Raw genomic sequence first — 18,363 nt, forward strand, 5'->3', positions numbered from 1 at the left:
GTGTGTGTGTGTGTGTGTGTGTGTGTGTGTGTGTGTGTGTGTGTGTGTGTGCGTTAAGACAGTTAGTTTCAGGTACAAGTATAATTCATAAAAGCACCCCTAAATGTGTTTTCATTGTAGCCTCAGTGATAAATTGACACCTCAGTTGTGGGTATCTGGGTCTCTTGTTAGTATTTAGGATGGACAGAGATCAACAAATTATGGCCTCATCCTCAATAATAAGGGCAATGAATTGGTCAGTCGCGGTGAAGAGGGTCGAAGGCAAAGCTCTTGATTTACTGATCTGTCTGCATTCCAACCCTCACATGTGGACATGAGGTATTTACCAAAAGAACTAGATCCGGATACAAGCGGCCAAAATGAGCTTCCCTGCTTGGGTGGCTGGGTTCATTAGAGATAAGGTGAGGAGCTCCATCATGTGGGGGGGAGCTTGGAGTAGAGCCACTGCTCTTTTGCAGTGAAAGGAGTCAGTCATCTAATTCCTCCATTTGGAGGTTCTCTGAATATGGCTTGGGGCAGACCCAGAACTCACAGGATGGATTATATATCCTCTCTGTCCTGGGAATGCCATGGGGTACCACAGGAGGAGCTGGAGTGTGTTGGTATTTCCATTTTTTAGTTGTGTTTGTTGTGAAGTTATTGCTACTGGATGCCCTCCATCATCCTTATTTCAGCTCCATACTTACACCATTAGTAGTCGACACATTTGTGATGACTCATCACTTCTCCCAAATCATATTTATACTTCCTGATTTTCCTCATAGCTTCTCTTTTAATCTAATGTATCTTGCGGGTTGTTTGTTTGGCTTAGTGACATCATTAAGTTTTGTCTGTACTTACTGCCTCTATGAGACTTCATTTGGGCCCTGTTTCTACTCATCATTTTACATTACTAACGTGATATTTTTATCTTTTGTTTTTCTTTTTTTACAGATAAACGGACCAAAGACATCTTCAAATACTGTTGGTCTGACAAACTGAAGGAAGAGGAAAAGTCACAACACCAAGGAATCCTTTACACCCTCATTACTCTTCCTGTTCACTTGTAAGGACTGCCTGAAAGTTTACAAAACAAGACTCTTCACTCCCACCTCTGAGGAATTTAAGGAGCCTTCAAGTTTGAGTTACTCCAACAGCTCCCTGCAGTATTATAGGACACCTCCAAAAAATAAAAGACCTCCCTTTTTTATCAAGCAGCCAAGGAAAGGGGGTCAAACAAGGTCTACTGACCACACTGGACCAAGAGCAAACAGAACGACTGAATGTTTGGGGGTTTTTTTTCTCACACTTTTAAGTCAAGATACAACACATCTGCGGCCACAAACAGGAAGCTCTGCGAGTGTTTTATTGAGAAATACCGAGTTCCTTTTACCAGGAAACAGGTTCTAGTATCAGATAGTGCTTTTTGGACCATTCTGAACTGCCTGTAATCAACCCCAACACACTTTGGAATTGTAACAATCCACTTACCTGTACTGTTTGTGAATACACATCTAGGTGCACATGAAACTTATACCAGTCAAAGTGAGTAAGAACGTATCTTAGTTCTTCAGTATTATTTCTGTCTGCTTTGTAGATATCAAACAGAGGCAGCACAGGAACTTCATTAAAGGTACATTAAAACATCAGAAATACTTTACATAGCAAACACTGATCAGATACTGTAAACGGGGATATTGACTCTAAAATTCAAGTGTTACAGACTATAAAAGACCAATAACAGTGCCAACCAGAGGAAATCTTTGAAGGAAACATGGAAGCAACCATTCGACCCCATGTTCCATCTAATGGTTGATTTCAAAGAAGGTGTTTGATCTTCCCCTTGCAAAGAACCAAGCAGGGGTATCCGGCACTGACCAGAGCTACAGACCCTCACTCTAGAAACAACTAAACCGAGCGGATGTCCTGCCTCAGGCGCCAGCCGATGGCCATCCCCATGGACACTGTCAAGATCATCCAGTCGGAGAAGTTTCCCCGAGAGTGCCCTGTGCCCGTCACCCAGCCACGCTATGCCCCGGCTCCCAGAGTGGCGTGGGACGGTGGCGGTGAAGGTGAAATCATTGTCAACCAGGCCTGCAGTGACCTTACACTGGACATAGCATCGTCTCCCAGGCCAATGGTGTCCCCGCCGGCCCCGCTGATATGCAGGGAGCAGAGCTTCCTGGCTCAGCGCAAACCCAGTGCCAATGAAATCTGCTACCACCAGTTCCACTACAAGATGGAAGACGTCATAGTCAATCAGTATGTGTTGCGCTCCTCCTCCACCTCCTCCTCCACGTCCTCCTCGTCCTCTGGGCCTGTCATGCCGTGCGAGCCCCTAGAATGCCCCACCTGTGGTCACACGTACAACTTCACCGGGAAGCGTCCACGCATCCTCTCCTGCCTGCACTCGGTATGCGAGGAGTGCCTGCAGATCCTCTACGAGTCCTGTCCCAAGTACAAGTTCATCTCCTGCCCCACGTGCCGGCGTGAGACGGTGCTGTTCACTGACTATGGCCTGGCTGCTCTGGCCATCAACACCAGCATTCTGAGCCGCTTGCCCTCAGACCCCAACGGGCCTGTGCAGTGGGGCGGGGATGCCGACCGCAGCTGCTACCAGACTGTGCGTCAATACTGCCAGTCAGCCTGCACCTGCCAGATTGCCAACCCGTTGTCCTCCTGTGGCATCATGTAGACAAGAGGGAGGAGGTGCGAGTATTGCTCCCCACCACCACAACTCTTCTCATCTATAAGCTAAACCCATTTTGCCAAGCTCCTTTCTCTCACAGTAAATAACCCCCTATAGATGTTTCTCTATATTTAATAGCACAGATGGATGCTGTGTGGGACTAATGAATGCTGATGGTTCAGTATAAAGTAAATAAATGTATTTTATGTATGGACTGGAAACCTATTCACCGTCTCTTGTTTGGTTGGATGTGTTTGTCATGACATCTCTTTACATGGGAATGCCAGGGGAGGTTTCTCCCCCCCAACCTAGGTGAATAAAGATTACATAAATGATACCTCTGTGTGGACTCTCTTTTAGCGTTAAAAGCCATTATAATGCAGAGATACTTTTCTGTTTTACTTAAAGGGGGGAGGGGGTGTATTTTCCAATATAGTTCAATTCTATACGATCAAGCAGTGGTGGGCACAGTTCCCCTAAAGCACTAAAGCTCTAATAGGGGGAACTAATTTCTTGATTAGTGCTTTAGGGCTTCTGCTATTTTTAAAATTCATCAGTGGATTAGCACTTGCTAAATTTAGAAGCACTAACTAAGGTCTTTAAATGTTATTGATTAACATTATTGTTCACAGTTAAGGGTGAAAGCTGTCATACATTTTGTTCACATGCGTGTCACTTATCCACTAGGTCACGTGTCAAACTCAAGGCCCGTGGGCCAAATGTAGCCTGTGGGTGACTCCCATTTGGCCCGCCAAGGGCACTAAGTGACAACATTCTGCACACAGTAAATAAGATAATATTGACTCTGAAGAATGTTTCATGTGTCACCTGGGTTATATTAGTGCTTTAGAATTAGTTTTTGCTATATTTTTCAGTGTGTTAGTCCTTTAGAATTAGGGGACCTAAATATTTCAGTTAGTGCTTTAGGGTTAGTGCAACTAATATTTAGATTAGTGCTGCCCACCACTGCGATCAAGTAACTATGTTACTTGCATCCATCCATTTTCTGTACACGCTTCTTCCTTTCAATGTCGCTTCATACTTTCAGTTGTGAAAATGCTTTATATACAGTGGTTTGCAAAAGTATTCATACCCCTTGAACTTTTCCATATTTTGTCACATTACAACCACAAACATAAATATATTTCACTGGAATTTAATGTGAAAGACCAACACAAAGTGGTATACAATTGTGAAGTGGAAGCAAAATTTTACATGAATCAAAACATTTTTTACAAATAAAAAACTGAAAAGTGCGACGTGCAAAAGTATTCAGCCCCCTTTTCCCTGAGTGCAACCAATTGCATTCAGAAGTTGCCTGATGACTGCTAATGACTCAAAAGGGTCCACCTGTGTGTAATCTAATCTCAGTACAAATACAGCTGCTCTGTGACGGCCTCAGATGTTGGTTAAGAGAATATTGGGGAGCAAACAGCATCATGAAGTCCAAAGAACACACCAGACAGGTTAGGAATATGGTTTTGGAGAAGTTTAAAGCAGGCTTAGGTTATAAAAAGATTTCCCAAGCTTTGAACATCTCACGGAGCACTGTTCAATCCATCATCCGGAAATGGAAAGAGTATGGCACCACAGTAAACCTGCCAAGACAAGGCCGTCCACCTAAACTTACAGGCCGAACAAGGAGATCACTGATCAGAGAGGCAGCCAAGAGGCCCATGGTGACTCTGGATGAAATGCAGAGAGCCACAGCTCAGGTGGGGGAAACTGTCCACAGGACAACAATTAGTCGTGCACTACACAAATGTGGTCTTTATGGAAGAGTGGCAAGGAGAAAGCCATTGTTAAAAGAAAACCATAAGAAGTCCCGTTTGCAGTTTGCCAGAAGCCATGTTGAGGACACAGCAAACATGTGGAAGAAGGTGCTTTGGTCAGACGAGACCAAAATTGAACTTTTTGGCCACAATGCAAAACGCTATGTGTGGCGGAGAAAGAACACTGCACATCACTCTGAAAACACCATCCCCACTGTCAAATATGGTGGTGGCAGCATCACGCTCTGGGGGTGCTTCTCTTCAGCAGGGACCGGGAAGTTGGTCAAAGTTGATGGAAAGATGGATGGAGCCAAATACAGGGCAATCTTGGAAGAAAACCTGTTGGAGTCAGCAAAAGATTTGAGACTGGGGCGGAGGTTCACCTTCCAGCAGGACAACGACCCTAAACATAAAGCCAAAGCTACAATGGAGTTGTTTAAAAAAAAGAATATTCATGTGTTAGAATGGCCCAGTCAAAGTCCAGACCTAAACCCAATTGAGAATTTGTGGCAAGATCTCAAAACTGCTGTTCACAAATGCTCTCCATCCAATCTGACTGAGCTTGAGCTGTTTTGCAAGGAGGAATGGGCAAGAATTGCAGTCACTAGATGTGCAAAGCTGGTGGAGACATACCCTAAAAGACTTGCAGCTGTAATTGCAGCAAAAGGTGGCTCCACAAAGTATTGACTCAGGGGGGCTGAATAATTTTGCACATCGCACTTTTCAGTTTTTTATTTGTAAAAAATGTTTTGATTCATGTAAAATTTTGCTTCCACTTCACAATTGTATACCACTTTGTGTTGGTCTTTCACATTAAATTCCAGTGAAATATATTTATGTTTGTGGTTGTAATGTGACAAAATATGGAAAAGTTCAAGGGGTATGAATACTTTTGCAAACCACTGTATAAAAAAAATATGACTTCACAGAAGCACTGTGTGGTGGGAGCTTGGCTGCAGACTACCAGGAGGAGCTTTGGGTAACCAGGCGATGCTTTATACCAACAGGCGTTCAGGGCGGCTCCACATGGCTACGACAGGAGATTCAAGGATTTCTCAAACAAGCATGAATGAGTCAAAGCAACACTGGGTATGTTTTCGATGTGGGAAGAACATTATATGACACGAAGCTCCAAAAAGTCGATTTTGCATAACACCCTCCTTTAAAGTAGATTTTTTAAAGTATAAGCCAGTATTTCTGCTTCACACTGAAATGCCAAGTATTTTAGGTAAAAAAAGAAGTGTACTCGCATTTTCAGAAATAACCCAGTTTTATTTTGTTCACTCTTGTTCTGATCTGACTTTATACATAGTGAAAGCAAAGCAGCTTTTCTGTGCCACACAACATAAATTTTTCATTAAGTGCAAACTAGTTTGCAACTGGAGAGACCAGATTCCAACCTGGCTGTACTTGTGTATTCATTACTTTTCTAACCCAGAATGCAATTTCACATTTATTTTTTTCAGTCTCCGTCTGGAGATAAGGACTTGTGAAATATTACAGCTGCTCTGCATATTGTGGTAAATGTTTCAGTTGCTGCCTTATCTTTGTGGAAGTTCTGCAGGGAATGCATCAGTTGTAGCTGCATTTCCTCCACTGAAAATCTTGAGAAGTTAATTTGTTGTTATCTAAGGTTTTACCCATTTAGTGTAATTCATCTTGCACATATTGGCAGTTTAAAGCACATTTTAAGATGTCTGATTTGAGCCAAATCTTAAGAAAACAGTTGACCTCTGAAACACAGAAGCAATTAAAATGTAGAAGAGGAAAAAGGTAAAGTAACCCTGCAAAGAGATGGGGTGGCACCAAGGGGACTCATTAAGAAACATTTCTTTAATTGAATTGGTCTCTCAAACACAGAGCAGAATTTAAAGCATAATATTCGTTCTGATGCAGAATTTTCCCAACACTGATAAAATAAACTAAGATATTTCTATAATTTGACATTTACGGTGTAGAACATGATACAAATATACAACTTCAAAAAAAACTGTACAAAAAGGACTCTATTGAGGTCTTCACTCTTGAATTCTGTGTGACAAAAACAGGTCAATGCATTCAGCTTCCAGTTATATGTTACATCTATATATACAAAAATAGATTCCATTTATGAGTAAATAATAAATGAACAGAGTAGACCACAGAATTATGAGACAAGAGGAAGTCTAGTGTTAGCACGGTTCCCCTTTAAAAACCCAGAAACAGGTCCTTTCACACGAGATGTTCTTTATTTCCTTTATTTCGTCTGAACAGTTTGCTCAACCGTCGACGTGCTGAAGTCCTCTCAGAGAACTGCATCTGTTGGCTTTATAGAAAAAACAATACATCAGAGAGAGAGAGGTGATGTTGGACAACTAGAGACGCTATGCAAGCAACATTATATGGAGATTAAAAAAGGGGGGGGGGGTCATGTGGCGCAGATGCAGAGCCTGAAATGAGCTCTCAGCAGTAGTTACCACTGAGCAACAGTTCTGGGTCACTGCCTCCACTGTGGCTGACGGCCACGCTGGAGCAGCATTTCCTCAGAGCATCGTATTAATATAACTGACTCCTCGGAGGTTTCAGAGTTATAAATACTATCTCTCACCTCTTTGTGTCCGAGGCGGCAGACTCCGTTCTTCTCAAAGGCAGTTTTGCCCTCCAGTTCCTAAAAGCCTTATTTGATCTCTCCTTTGTCTCCTGAAAAGATACAAATATTTCATCTTCTAACTCATACTGACATGACGCTATTATTGTTTTATTTCAAAGGACATATCATGCTTTTAAATCCATTTTTGTCCCTCACTTGAGTCATTTGGTTGGTGTCTATATAAAGTGGAACAGCAATGCTTTGGTCCTCCTTATTGTAACTCCACAAGCCCGTCTTTCAGCTTCCATAACAATCTATTTTAGTTTGAGAGAGGGGTTTACGACTACATACCTGCACAGCAACCTTTAATTTGCAAATTAGTTAAAAGATGTCAACACAACAAAATGCATTTAATGGGTAAAACAGTGGATTTTGCATGATATGTCCTCTTAACTCCACACTGAGCAGGATGTTCATCCACCTACCTCCTGTACTGTCTCCTCATCTTCTACTCTTTCTAGGAGGTCATTTGTACTCAGCAGCTGCCCTCTGTGGTTGGCGTTTAACTTTTCTGCATCAAACACACGCAGAACGGTCAAACCACCAATGTTTTCCCAAAACATAAACAAGCATATCCAAATGTTAATTTAAAAATATGTGAAGGAAGGTTTAGGTCAGGGTTTGGCAGTGGTTAGAGTTGAAGGTCGCCTCCCTGCATGTATAGGTTTTCCCAAGACACTCAGGTTTTCTCAGACCAAAAACATGGATGTTTGGTTCAGTGGTAACTTTAAAATTGTATCTATGTGTGAGTAAAAATGTGAATGGTTGTTTATCTTGTGTTCCTGTGACCGGACCCAGGTGTACTCCTCTCGCACAGTGGATGTTGGAGATACGCTCCAGCCCCCTCATGACCCAGAAAGGAAAAAGTGGGTAAAGAAGATAGATGGGTAGAGGGTATTTAGTAAAAAAAAAAAGTTGGGGGAAATGACTTACTTAAATGCAGAGCTGCAAACATTGTGTCTGAGGCTGATCTCTGCCGAAAGTGTCTGGATTTTTGCTGCTGAGGCTGGCTGGAAACCTGCTCTGCCCTTTCAACCAGCTGACTTGATGACTGGTCCTCCTCAGCAGCTGTCGAGTCAGTCTGACAACTTTCAGGAGCCTTTAAGAACATCACGCGATCAAAAGGACAATGAATGATGAATCTGCACGAAGGCATCGCCAACTTGACTGATGCATGCCATGGATATTAACTGTAGTCAAATGTGTCAAAACACCAGAATTCTTTCTGAGGCGGTCTCACCTCTGCTTCTTCATGTTCCCAGAGAGCGTCGGTCTCCATCAGTAACCCTTGGCTGCGCATCTGCTCTCTGGCTAAATTTTCCAGCCTTTGACACACCTGTTCCAAATAGAAGAACCCAGGACTCAGTTTCTTCTCTTCATTCACATCAGATCCCTGCAAAGATCGAGGGGAAAAAAAACAGGTGAAGTGAAGAAAGATGCAATCCAAAAATTAGAAAATACCTTCAAGGGGAAGCTGACTTTACATTAAATAAATAAAAACATCAAAAACATTCCTTTAAGACTTGCATATTGATGAGACATGATGGTATAAGACATAAAGTCTGTCTGGTCTGCCTTTCAAAATAAAAGTAGTTATCAACAACCTAAACTGAATGAATGAACTTATTTGCCAAAGGATTTCATGCCTCGAAAAGATGATGTGGAATAAAAGTAAAGATATTTTTCTGATTAAGTAACTTTCTGAGCTTTTTAAGTTGTTATCTTTAATTAGGTTCGAGAAAAAATCACTAAACAACAATGAAAACCTGTTCTGTCAGAAATTTTAGATTACTTTGGCTCACTGTTTCCAATTTCACACGAGCTTTTTGAAATGATAGCTCATCATTTCTGTGTAGCGTTACTCACAGTTATTTAACCCCGATCATAACAATACACGGACTACTTGTGCACACACACCTCAGGGCTGAACTACAAAGAGCTACTTCAAAGCAAACACCTAATCCTTCTCACTGCAACGCCTTGATTTGACAACTTTCTTCTTGACTTTCACATGATGGGAGATGTATGTGATGGCCGCCCCTGTCACCACCTGTCAAATGATAAATGAGGCCTAAATGTCTCTGCTGCCTGTTTTGTGGCATGTTTTGTTCTTTTACATCTAAAAAACAATATCCCCACAAACTTTTCAACTTCCTGCTCATGTCTCCATTCCTCTCCTGTTCGTCACCCGGCCGGACCGGTTTCCAACCCATTCCACCGAAGATGGACTCGGGAGCGTGACAGAACAAGGGTAATGACATGTTTGCCTCCGACTTTAAGAGATACTTTGTAAGTGTTGCAAAATCCCTTCGGTAAAAAACTCTGCCAGACGTTCCTTCGACGTTTGCAAAGCACGAGCTGTGCAAGACCGTACATGAGCTCGGTGACTCACTGAAAAGTGTGTAGTAATTCCGAAACTAGTTGGGGGAGAACAAATTTGGGGATTTGGGTTTTATCCTTTCTGCAAAAAATGCAAAACGTTTCGTTTCGTTCCATTTAAAGTGATTTACCTCCAAGCTTTGCCCTTCTGTGCTTATAAAACTTTGCTTCATGTCCAACATTTGTTTCAGGAGCACGGATGGGTCGAACCTCCTCCTGGTGTCAAAGCTCTGTGACCTTGAACACCTCATTAATTCTGACGCGTGCTGTTTGGGCAGGAAAGATGCTCGGGGCTGCCGGACGACTGGCTCATCCATGCTTCTCCAGTTCTTTGAGTCAGCTTTCCGCAGAGCTCGTTCGACCTTTAGGCGCAGAGAAGTGGGGTCTTCCTCGGCGGTGCTGGGACACAGGCACGGGGACGAAGAGGAAGAGCAGGAGGACGGCACGGGAGAGGAGAGAACAGGAGACTGGGACATTGATGCTAGTATGAGTCCTTCACTTTGTAGCATTAGTGAGTCCATTTCTGCGGAGGCTGAAGAGGATGAGGCCGGACACGGCGTGCCACAGCTGGCTAACTCCACTCCGGAGTCGACGGACTCCGATCGAGGGTTGATTCCCATGTCGGAGGTAGGTACGAGCGAGTCCATGGTGTCCTGAAGCAGCTGCGTCTGTGGAGACAATCTGTCCTCGTTCACCCATGTCTCCATGAGATTTCCAAAGCTCCTGTATAGATTCATGTCCAGGAACGGTCCAGGTTTTTCTGCTGAACTGCAAAATACAGGAAAATGAACAAGCCCTACTCAGGTAAGAATGTGACATGGAGTTTAAAAAAAAGAAAAAGAAAGGTTCCCTCTGATCCACCTCTCTTCCTTCACCACGCCTCTTTACATCACAGCTGCATGTTCATACCTGCGTCTACCTGTCACCAAATACTGGGAATGAGGAACCACCACCTCAGTGATATCAAATCACTCCAATTTGCATCTAAAGCTAAAAAACTATACTGTAGTTTGCATATCTAAGAAGACTAAAAGTATGCCGATGCCACACAAAACAACGGCTAATACTACTTCCCTCAAGCTAGGATGAAAACAAAACTACTTCCCATTGACTACACACCTTCAAGGTACTCATTACAAACTTTAAAATAAACATGGAAAGGGGAAATTTTCTTTTCTTGATATGTTGATATGCTATTCTGAAATGCAGGCATGCATCCAATGTAAACAAAGCATTTGGTTAAACAAATTTAAGTTTAAATGCATACCAGATATCCATGCTGTTCATTTCTTTCCAAATGGCTTTTTCGTGAATGACATCTTTGTTGACCAGTTTCCAGTGATTTCTGTAAGTAAAAAAAAAAATGCACATGGTACAGTTTCTGAATAAGGACACATTTTAATTATCTATTCAACAAAAAATGTGTGCAGATTTTGTTTCAGGCTTTATGAATTTTTCTGGGGACCGGTCATGATGTTGCAATGAGTACCTTTAACACAGCTGAAGTGCTATCTGTTCAAATTCTTCTGCGGTTTTACATTATTGTTGTGGCGTGAGCCGAAGTTGCGACAGCGTGAGCCGTTTCATCACACCGGCAAAGCAAACAAAGCAGGATTTTTCTGAAACTGTAGGAATGTGTCGATCGGACACTCCTGTCTGCATTCTCCAGGTGAAGAAGCAGCTCGGGGTCATCGGATCTGATCTGACTCACAGATTCCCTCTTAACCCTGAAAACACAGTCAGAGAAAAAGGAAAGCAAAGTCTGAAGATGAAACAGGCTTTATTATCGCAGGCAGTTGATGAGTGACTGGAACTTACTGATGATTGTTACTGACAGATAAACATTTTAAACCAGTGGTGGAAAATGAAATAAAAATACCACCTTTCCTGACAAACAGGGTCTAAAGCTGGAGGTTATGTTTTAAAGTGAAAAGCTCACTCCTGCCTCAGGGCAGGTCAGCATGTCAACTGAAGGAGATGGAGGTGAAACAAGTCATCTGATTGGTTGACAGCAGGTCGAGCAACTTTTTGCAGGTGTGTCTGTCTCTATGTGTAGTTATAATTAATGGTTGTTCATTCATAAAGAATTTGTTGAAAGTTAAAATGTTGACCACTTTCTGCAGAGTAAAATGAATGGTAATTTGTAAAACATGCAATAACAAAGACTATTTTTGAAATGTATTTATTTTGAAGAGGTTGTAGAAAAAACAACAACACTTTATCTCTATTTTTGTTCGGTATATCCTGTCCACTTGCTTCAGTTTTTGCAGTTTGTATTTTGTGCGAGCACTTCCTGAAATGGCCACCAGGTGTCAGCGTTGAGTCAGATTATTTATATTTCCGGTTGGAGCACGTCCTCTTCTCTATTTATTTCAAGCATAATTGGAAATGTTTGTTTACTTTCAAAATAAACTTTAAAAGTTGAGAATTAAAACACAACAACTTCCGTAAATGCTGTCACAGCCTACAGATTTTAGTGGCTGATTTAAAATTATATTTCTACTTCACCGTGTGTTTTGTTTTCCGTGACAACCACAAACAACTCAGGTGAGCGACCTGTCAGCTGCTCCATGGACATCCCGGATCCTCACCACTTCCCGGGGTGAGTAAACAGACGCGGACCGGCGAGGCTTTAAAAGCATTAATGAGGTTTTAATTTACTCTGTAAACAAGATAAAGTTCTGTAACAAGTAAACAAGAAGTCAGTTTTAGACCTTCCATACATATGTGTTTTTGCCCTCATCTGTGTACCGTGTGTGTTAGCAAAATATCTCATAATCAATGAATATATACAGGTAAATACAGTAATTCTTAGCAAACATATTAATGGCTGTAACTGGTGATAGCTGATAGTTATTAACACATTTTACCCGCAATTATTTATTATTATAATAATTATTATTATTTTAGCACTGCATTAGTGTTTGTTTTGTTCATGAGCCTGGCTTCATGTCATTTTGGGAGTGATCCAACAAACTTGTCCCACCTTACTCACTCTTTTTGGCAGCAGGTTCAGCTCAACCAGCCTGCACGGACCGTTTCTGCTCTCTGGGTTCTGCTCCAGCGTCGAATCTTTCCTTTTAAAGGTGTTCCTGCATTTTCTTCAGCATTTTAAATACCTTGTTCCAGCAAAACTCCACATAATGACGCTCCCGCCGCCGTGTTCCACTGTTGACTGGAGCTCGGTACAGACTTTCCTGGCACAAACATGTTTGGAGGTGTGGATCAGATCAAACTAGATGCTTTTACTCCTTTTTTTTTTTTTTTTTTTTTTTTTTTTTTTTTTGTTTGGGAGTCATGCAGATGCCGTTTGGTGAACTCCCAGAAACCTTCTGTGTGCATTTTAAAACAGAACGCCTACAGGTGGAGACCTGACACAATGAAAGGTTCCTCTTTCTCAACAAAAGGATTCTTCTATTAATACCAGCTAACTTGTTGGTTACCTGTTTGTCCAAAATCCTGCATAAAAACAATAGAACACCTGAAAACACCTGAAAACTTTCCATTAAGACAGAAACTGGGTCATCGTGACTGCTTGATTTCTCTGTTTGTTTAATCGTTTTTTTTTTTTAATCATAATTTTCAGGTACACAGGGCATTGCTCACAGCTAAAGTTCCACTTTGCCAAGTCTTATGGAAAGCTCACGGGCGAGTTGCTGATAGAGACACACTCAGATCATCTTCAGGTCCTCTCAGCAGAGTCCAACACTTCTCATCCACCCATCGGTGGCAAAGACCTGAACAGGATAATACCAGGATACATGGGTATACTTCGCTGCATCACATAAAACTGCAGAGTGTGAACATTTATAAATGCTCAACTATGAACATGAGACCAAACGACGTGCGTCCGAGCTGCTAAATTATTAAGTAGAAGTGATCAGAAGGTCACAGAGTACATCAGAGACTCTGCAACACCAGCTAAAGTCTAACATTCCTTTAGAGAAAAGGAATGCTTTTTGCCCACAGCCTTTCATTCCAACGCTTTAAACTAAGATCATCTAGTGTCAGTTAAAACTCGAAAATAACATATTTTTAGGCAATAACACAAAATGGCCAGGGATAATCCAGGGATCGGTCACATAAATGGATCAAACATAAAATATGCGCAAATATTTAGATATTAAATTTTACTGATTGAATCTATCAGTTTGTGCCAGCCCCACCTTGGATATACACAGCGGGTAAAATAAATATTGAACACATCAACATTTTTCTCAGTAAATATATTACTAGAGGTGCTAATGACATGAAGTTTTCACCAGATGTTGGTAACAACCCAAGTGATCCATACATACAAAGAAATCAAACCATRAATGTCCAGAAATGAAGTTATTTGTAATAATGTGGAATGGCACAGGGAAAAAGTATTGAACACACTTACTGAAATTTATCTAATACTTTGTACAAAAGCCTTTGTTGTCAATGACAGCTTCAAGACGCCTCCTGAATGGAGAAACTAGTGGCATGCATTGCTCAGGTGTGATTTTGGCCCATTCTTCCACACAAACAGTCTTCAAATCTTGAAGGTTTCGTGGACCTCTTCTATGAACTCTGATCTTTAGTTCTTTCCATAGATTTTCTGTTGGATTCAGGTCAGGTGATTGGCTGGGCCATTCCAGCAGCTTTAGTTTCTTTATCAAGAATGTCTCTGTACATTTTTCCATTCATCCTTTCTTCAATTATTTGAAGTTTGCCAGTACCATATGCTGAAAAACAGCCCCACACCATGATGTTCCCACCTCCAAACTTCACTGTTGGTATGGTGTTTTTGGGCTGATGTGCAGTGCCATTTGACCTCCAAACATGATGTGTATTCTGGCATCCAAACAGTTCAATGTTGGTCTCATCTGACCAGACTATATTCTCCCAGTATTACACAGGCTTGTTTAAATGTTGTGCAGCAAACTTTAAAGGAGCTTCAACGTGCTGTTTCTTCAGCAGTGGAGTTTTGCGTGGTGAGCGTGCATACAGGCCATGGTGGTTCAGTGCATTACTTATTGTTTTCTTTGAAACAATCGTACCTGCTAATTCCAGGTCTTTCTGAAGCTCTCCACAAGTGGTCCTTGGCTCTTGGACAACTCTTCTGATAATTCTTTTCACTCCTCTGTCAGAAATCTTGHGGGGAGCACCTGGTCGTGGTCGGTTTATGGTGAAATAATGTTCTTTCCACTTCTGAATTATGGCCCCAACAGTGCTCACTGGAACCTTCAGAAGTTTAGACATTCTTCTGTAACCGATGCCATCATTATGCTTTGCAACAATAAGGTTGTGAAGGTCTTGAGAGAGCTCTTTACTTTTACCCATCATCAGATGGTTCTTGTGTGATACCTGACCATCATTTGGGACTGAACCAGCTGATATTAACTTGCACTGACAAGGGGCAGGCTTGCTTTCTAATTACTGAGAGAGTTCAGCTGGTGTCTTGGCTTTCCATGCCTTTTTACACCTCCCTTTCTTCATGTGTTCAATACTTTTTCCCTGTGCCATTCCACATTATTACAAATAACTTCATTTCTGGACATTTATGGTTTGATTTCTTTGTATGTATGGATCACTTGGGTTGTTACCGACATCTGGTGAAAATTTCATGTCATTAGCACCTCTAGTAATATATTTACTGAGAAAAATGCTGACATGTTCAATACTTATTTTACCTGCTGTATTTCAGACAGTTCATTCAAATGATACATTGATAAGGCAGTAATTCATTGTATTTTGACAAAATGCAGTTTTTGCACACATTTAAATCAAAACCCTATATATATACAATATATTTCTCCACATTCAAATTTTGGACTTAATCCTTGTTTTGATGTGTTGGGTCACATACATATTTTACATCTACATTGTCTATATCTTCATCATTCCTCGTCATCTTTTGGCTCAGAGACCAGAACCACCTCTGAGAGCGATCTCCGGCACCCTGCCCTCCTACAAGTCCTTAAATCCCTTCATCCCACCTGGAAAACCATATCAAATGGAGGATGAGCATCCACAGAAATACTTCATCTCAGGTACTCGAAATTGTCCTAAATTGTCCTGAATTGTCTCATTTGTCTCTGTGTGTCCCTATGATGGACCCGTTCACGTCCAGGGTGTACCCTGAAGCAGGCAGCGAAAATGAAGGGATTCTGTGAACACTTCAAAACAAACCCACATGACGTCTTTTCACAGGATTCACAGGACACGTGCCAAATTCCCGCTTCCTGTTTGGCAAAGGCTACCCGGCCATCGCCAACAAGGCGCTGATTGAGTATGGCAAACAGCAGAGATCCCAGAAAACAAAGGGAGAAAAACAGACTGGAAAAGCTCCTTCAGGAAGTCTTTATTGACAGATACTGATTGTCACCAGGCATTCAATGAAACAACTAAAGAGAGAGAACAGCACAGCAGACTTCACTGCAGAATATTAAAAATTCCGCATTTCTTCAAGTTTTTGTTCACCTTCTTTAACATTTCCAACAAGCCTCTTGTCACACCTTAAATGGCCACCAGAGGGCCTGCATCTGCGCAGCTAAAGGACGCCAGGAGACGCACAGCAACCGCACAACAGTAGGAAGGTTCAGAGGTCAAGTACAAACAGGAGCGTCTGCCGTATGTCTGTCAACTCATGCACATACAGTGAACCCATGCTGGTAAGTATTCTCCAAAAAAGTTCATCAAAATGTAAAATGTGTGTGTGGTACAGCATATTTGGCATCGTTAGGAGTGTTCTTTAAAATTAAAAACAGACATCATGAGGAATGGATTGTCTCACAGCACAAGAACAGTCTACAGCAAAAGAATATCTGATTCCATTACAAATATGTCTTCATGAAACAAGAGCAACATAAGCACATAGTTGTTTGTTTGTTTTGTTTTTTTGGCTCTTGTTCATCAAAGTGTTGCTGGGAAATGTGTTCAAGATCTGCTTTACTCTTAAAATCACGTCTCACAGCAAATATCATGAAAAATGACTACAGGGACAGAACTGTTCATGCATCAGTGATAAATTAGGCAAATTCTGAGCTGAAAGAGGAACTATAAAACATGTTTTCCTGCTGGTAAAAACGAGATTAAAAACTAACCTTTTCAGACTTTTGTTAGTTGAGAGCAACAGATGAAATATTTGGAAATGGGCACCTAGGAAGCATTATGAACAATAAACATATTACCTGTTGTAGATAACTCTTTGGGCAGCTTTAGTTAGTTTTTTTTTTAACTGGGTCATTCAAAAAGCTATCTGTAGCAGGTAAGATATTTATTGTTTTTTCCATTTCTGCAAAACTTCTCTTAATCTGTTAGGAATTTTAGTTGACTGACAAACATCTAACTTTCAGATTGTAATTGTAGATGATATGCTCGTTTTCTGGTGTAAAACGTTCATGGTGCATAGTCGACATGCTACAGATACTTCTTCAAACAATAAAAGTTTGTGATAATCTGACTGGAAATCAAGTTCAAAATACAACTTGATGAATTTGAGCCAGTGGTCATTAATATTTGTATTTTTTTGTGCCTTCCTACCAGTTCAGTACTGTAGTGAAGCTCTTTTTATGTGTTTTCATGCATGACTTTTTTACTAAACCAATAAATTGTCCCGAGTCTCTCGTTCCTTGTTTTTAGCAGCTCGTGAGATTCTGAGATCCTCCAAGCTTTAACGACCGGATGGATTGGGCCAACAGTCCGAGCTGTGATCTGTTCAAATGGAGCCACTGAGAAGGTAGTCTGTGCCTGAGGGGGGATAAAAACCATGAAAAGATACGGATTACAATGAGAAGCATACATTGTTTTTTAATAAGCCTATTTACCGTCTGTTCTCCACTGGTTCTTACCTCCTGGTTTGTGCTCCAGAACTTGTCCCTGCTCTGGTGGAAGGATCAGCTGCTCCGAACAGTTTGGCCCAGCGCAGACTGCTCTGACAGGAACTTTTTGCCTGAACAGAGGTGACTGAAGTTAGGGTCCCACAGTCCTTTTTTGTCTTATCTTCCCTGCCGTCCACATTGATTTGAAACCAAGTATCCGTATGATTCCGCCTGAAGTTTATTGAATTTGCCCCAGTTTTCATTAAACTGGGTTCTTTTGGCAAAACCTCTGGAACAGGAGCTAATATTGGACTTCTGCATGCACGGATGTCTCCTTGTTCCTCAAAGCAGCTTGAACTCTGACTACTGGTTGGACCGTTGCTGCCTGCCTTTCTGTCAGCTTGTAGCGTGGGCCAGCTGCTCACCAGCAGGGCTGAGCATGGCTGAGGTGGAAAAGCGTCCCACTCCTCTGAACACAGCATCCTGTGACGTAACAGCTGCGGCTCCAGGACCAAGTTAAGGTCAAAGGGCAGCACAGAAAGCGGCTGCAGCAGGAGAAGCAGCTCCAGAAACAGGGGCCGACACCGACCCTGTGACACGAACAGGAACCCCCAGGAGTGGTAGTATGTGGTCACCACATCTGTGGAAATGGCACACAGCAAGAGACAAAAACAAGTAACAATACATGTAGCACACACTAATAGTCCAGAAATCGTATTCTGACACAAAAATACGAGTTTGGTTTGTCATAGCTCACCTTTTTGACTCTGAAGGTGACTGAGCCAGAACTCCAAGGACCTCAGGCTACAAGAGGACGAACAGAAGCAGGTGTGTTATGTTTGTTCTTTGCTTGCTTTATTTGTAAGATATAAAGCAGCAGTGGTGGGCACAGCTAACCAAAAAGTTAGCTTCACTAACCACTTATTCGCTTGAAGGAAATTTTTTCTGTTTAACACAGATTTTTGTAATGCACTACACATTCCTGTTTTTAGCTGAACTAGGCCATTTTATGATAGCTTACTTGCGTAAATGTCTATTTTTTTATGATTAAACTGTGATACATTGATGTACAATCTGCTTTGAATGACTCATCTTCTCAAACATAATGTACTTATTTTTATATATATA

General features: G+C 41.6%; 4 protein-coding genes across 6 annotated transcripts in view; 2 read left to right on the forward strand and 2 right to left on the reverse strand.

The window, feature by feature from the left end:
* The window catches only part of rnf208 (ring finger protein 208), a 9,860-nt gene extending 6,855 nt beyond the window's left edge, over positions 1-3,005 (forward strand). The window contains exon 2 of the mRNA XM_014003830.1: positions 934-3,005. Within this exon, the coding sequence (XP_013859284.1) occupies positions 1,901-2,674 (774 nt within the window). The 5' untranslated portion in view covers positions 934-1,900 and the 3' untranslated portion in view covers positions 2,675-3,005. The remainder of the gene's footprint in view (positions 1-933) is intronic.
* Positions 3,006-5,691: 2,686 nt separating this feature from the next.
* si:dkey-106l3.7 (uncharacterized) lies at positions 5,692-12,710 on the reverse strand. Of its 3 annotated transcripts, none has more exons than XM_014003835.1 (9): positions 12,444-12,710; positions 10,938-11,175; positions 10,716-10,793; positions 9,580-10,216; positions 8,310-8,405; positions 8,003-8,168; positions 7,495-7,580; positions 7,028-7,119; positions 5,692-6,745 (listed from the first exon to the last, which is right to left on the reverse strand). In XM_014003835.1, exons 3-9 carry the CDS (start codon positions 10,733-10,735, stop codon positions 6,652-6,654), a joined length of 1,191 nt encoding a protein of 396 aa, XP_013859289.1. In that variant the 5' UTR covers positions 10,736-10,793; positions 10,938-11,175; positions 12,444-12,710; the 3' UTR covers positions 5,692-6,651. The 3 variants fall into 3 exon arrangements, with proteins under 3 accessions (XP_013859289.1, XP_013859287.1, XP_013859288.1); XM_014003833.1 differs by having other exon boundaries at positions 8,310-8,462; XM_014003834.1 differs by having other exon boundaries at positions 8,310-8,462; positions 12,435-12,710.
* On the forward strand, positions 12,596-15,800 carry cimip2b (ciliary microtubule inner protein 2B; the record flags this gene model as incomplete). The annotated part of the gene is made up of 4 exons (XM_014003662.1): positions 12,596-12,666; positions 13,035-13,213; positions 15,286-15,465; positions 15,626-15,800. Coding segments are annotated over 4 exons (588 nt in total), but the record flags the coding sequence as incomplete, so codon positions are not given.
* The window catches only part of LOC106514526 (iporin), an 11,714-nt gene continuing 9,111 nt past the window's right edge, over positions 15,761-18,363 (reverse strand). Inside the window, exons 8-10 of the mRNA XM_014003831.1 lie at positions 17,993-18,039; positions 17,266-17,875; positions 15,761-17,164 (exon numbers count right to left, since the gene is read on the reverse strand). Of these exons, the coding sequence (XP_013859285.1) occupies positions 17,053-17,164; positions 17,266-17,875; positions 17,993-18,039 (769 nt within the window). The 3' untranslated portion in view covers positions 15,761-17,052. The remainder of the gene's footprint in view (positions 17,165-17,265; positions 17,876-17,992; positions 18,040-18,363) is intronic.

This window comes from Austrofundulus limnaeus, unplaced genomic scaffold (assembly GCF_001266775.1).
Source record: "Austrofundulus limnaeus strain Quisiro unplaced genomic scaffold, Austrofundulus_limnaeus-1.0 Scaffold20, whole genome shotgun sequence".
Lineage (NCBI taxonomy): Eukaryota > Metazoa > Chordata > Actinopteri > Cyprinodontiformes > Rivulidae > Austrofundulus > Austrofundulus limnaeus.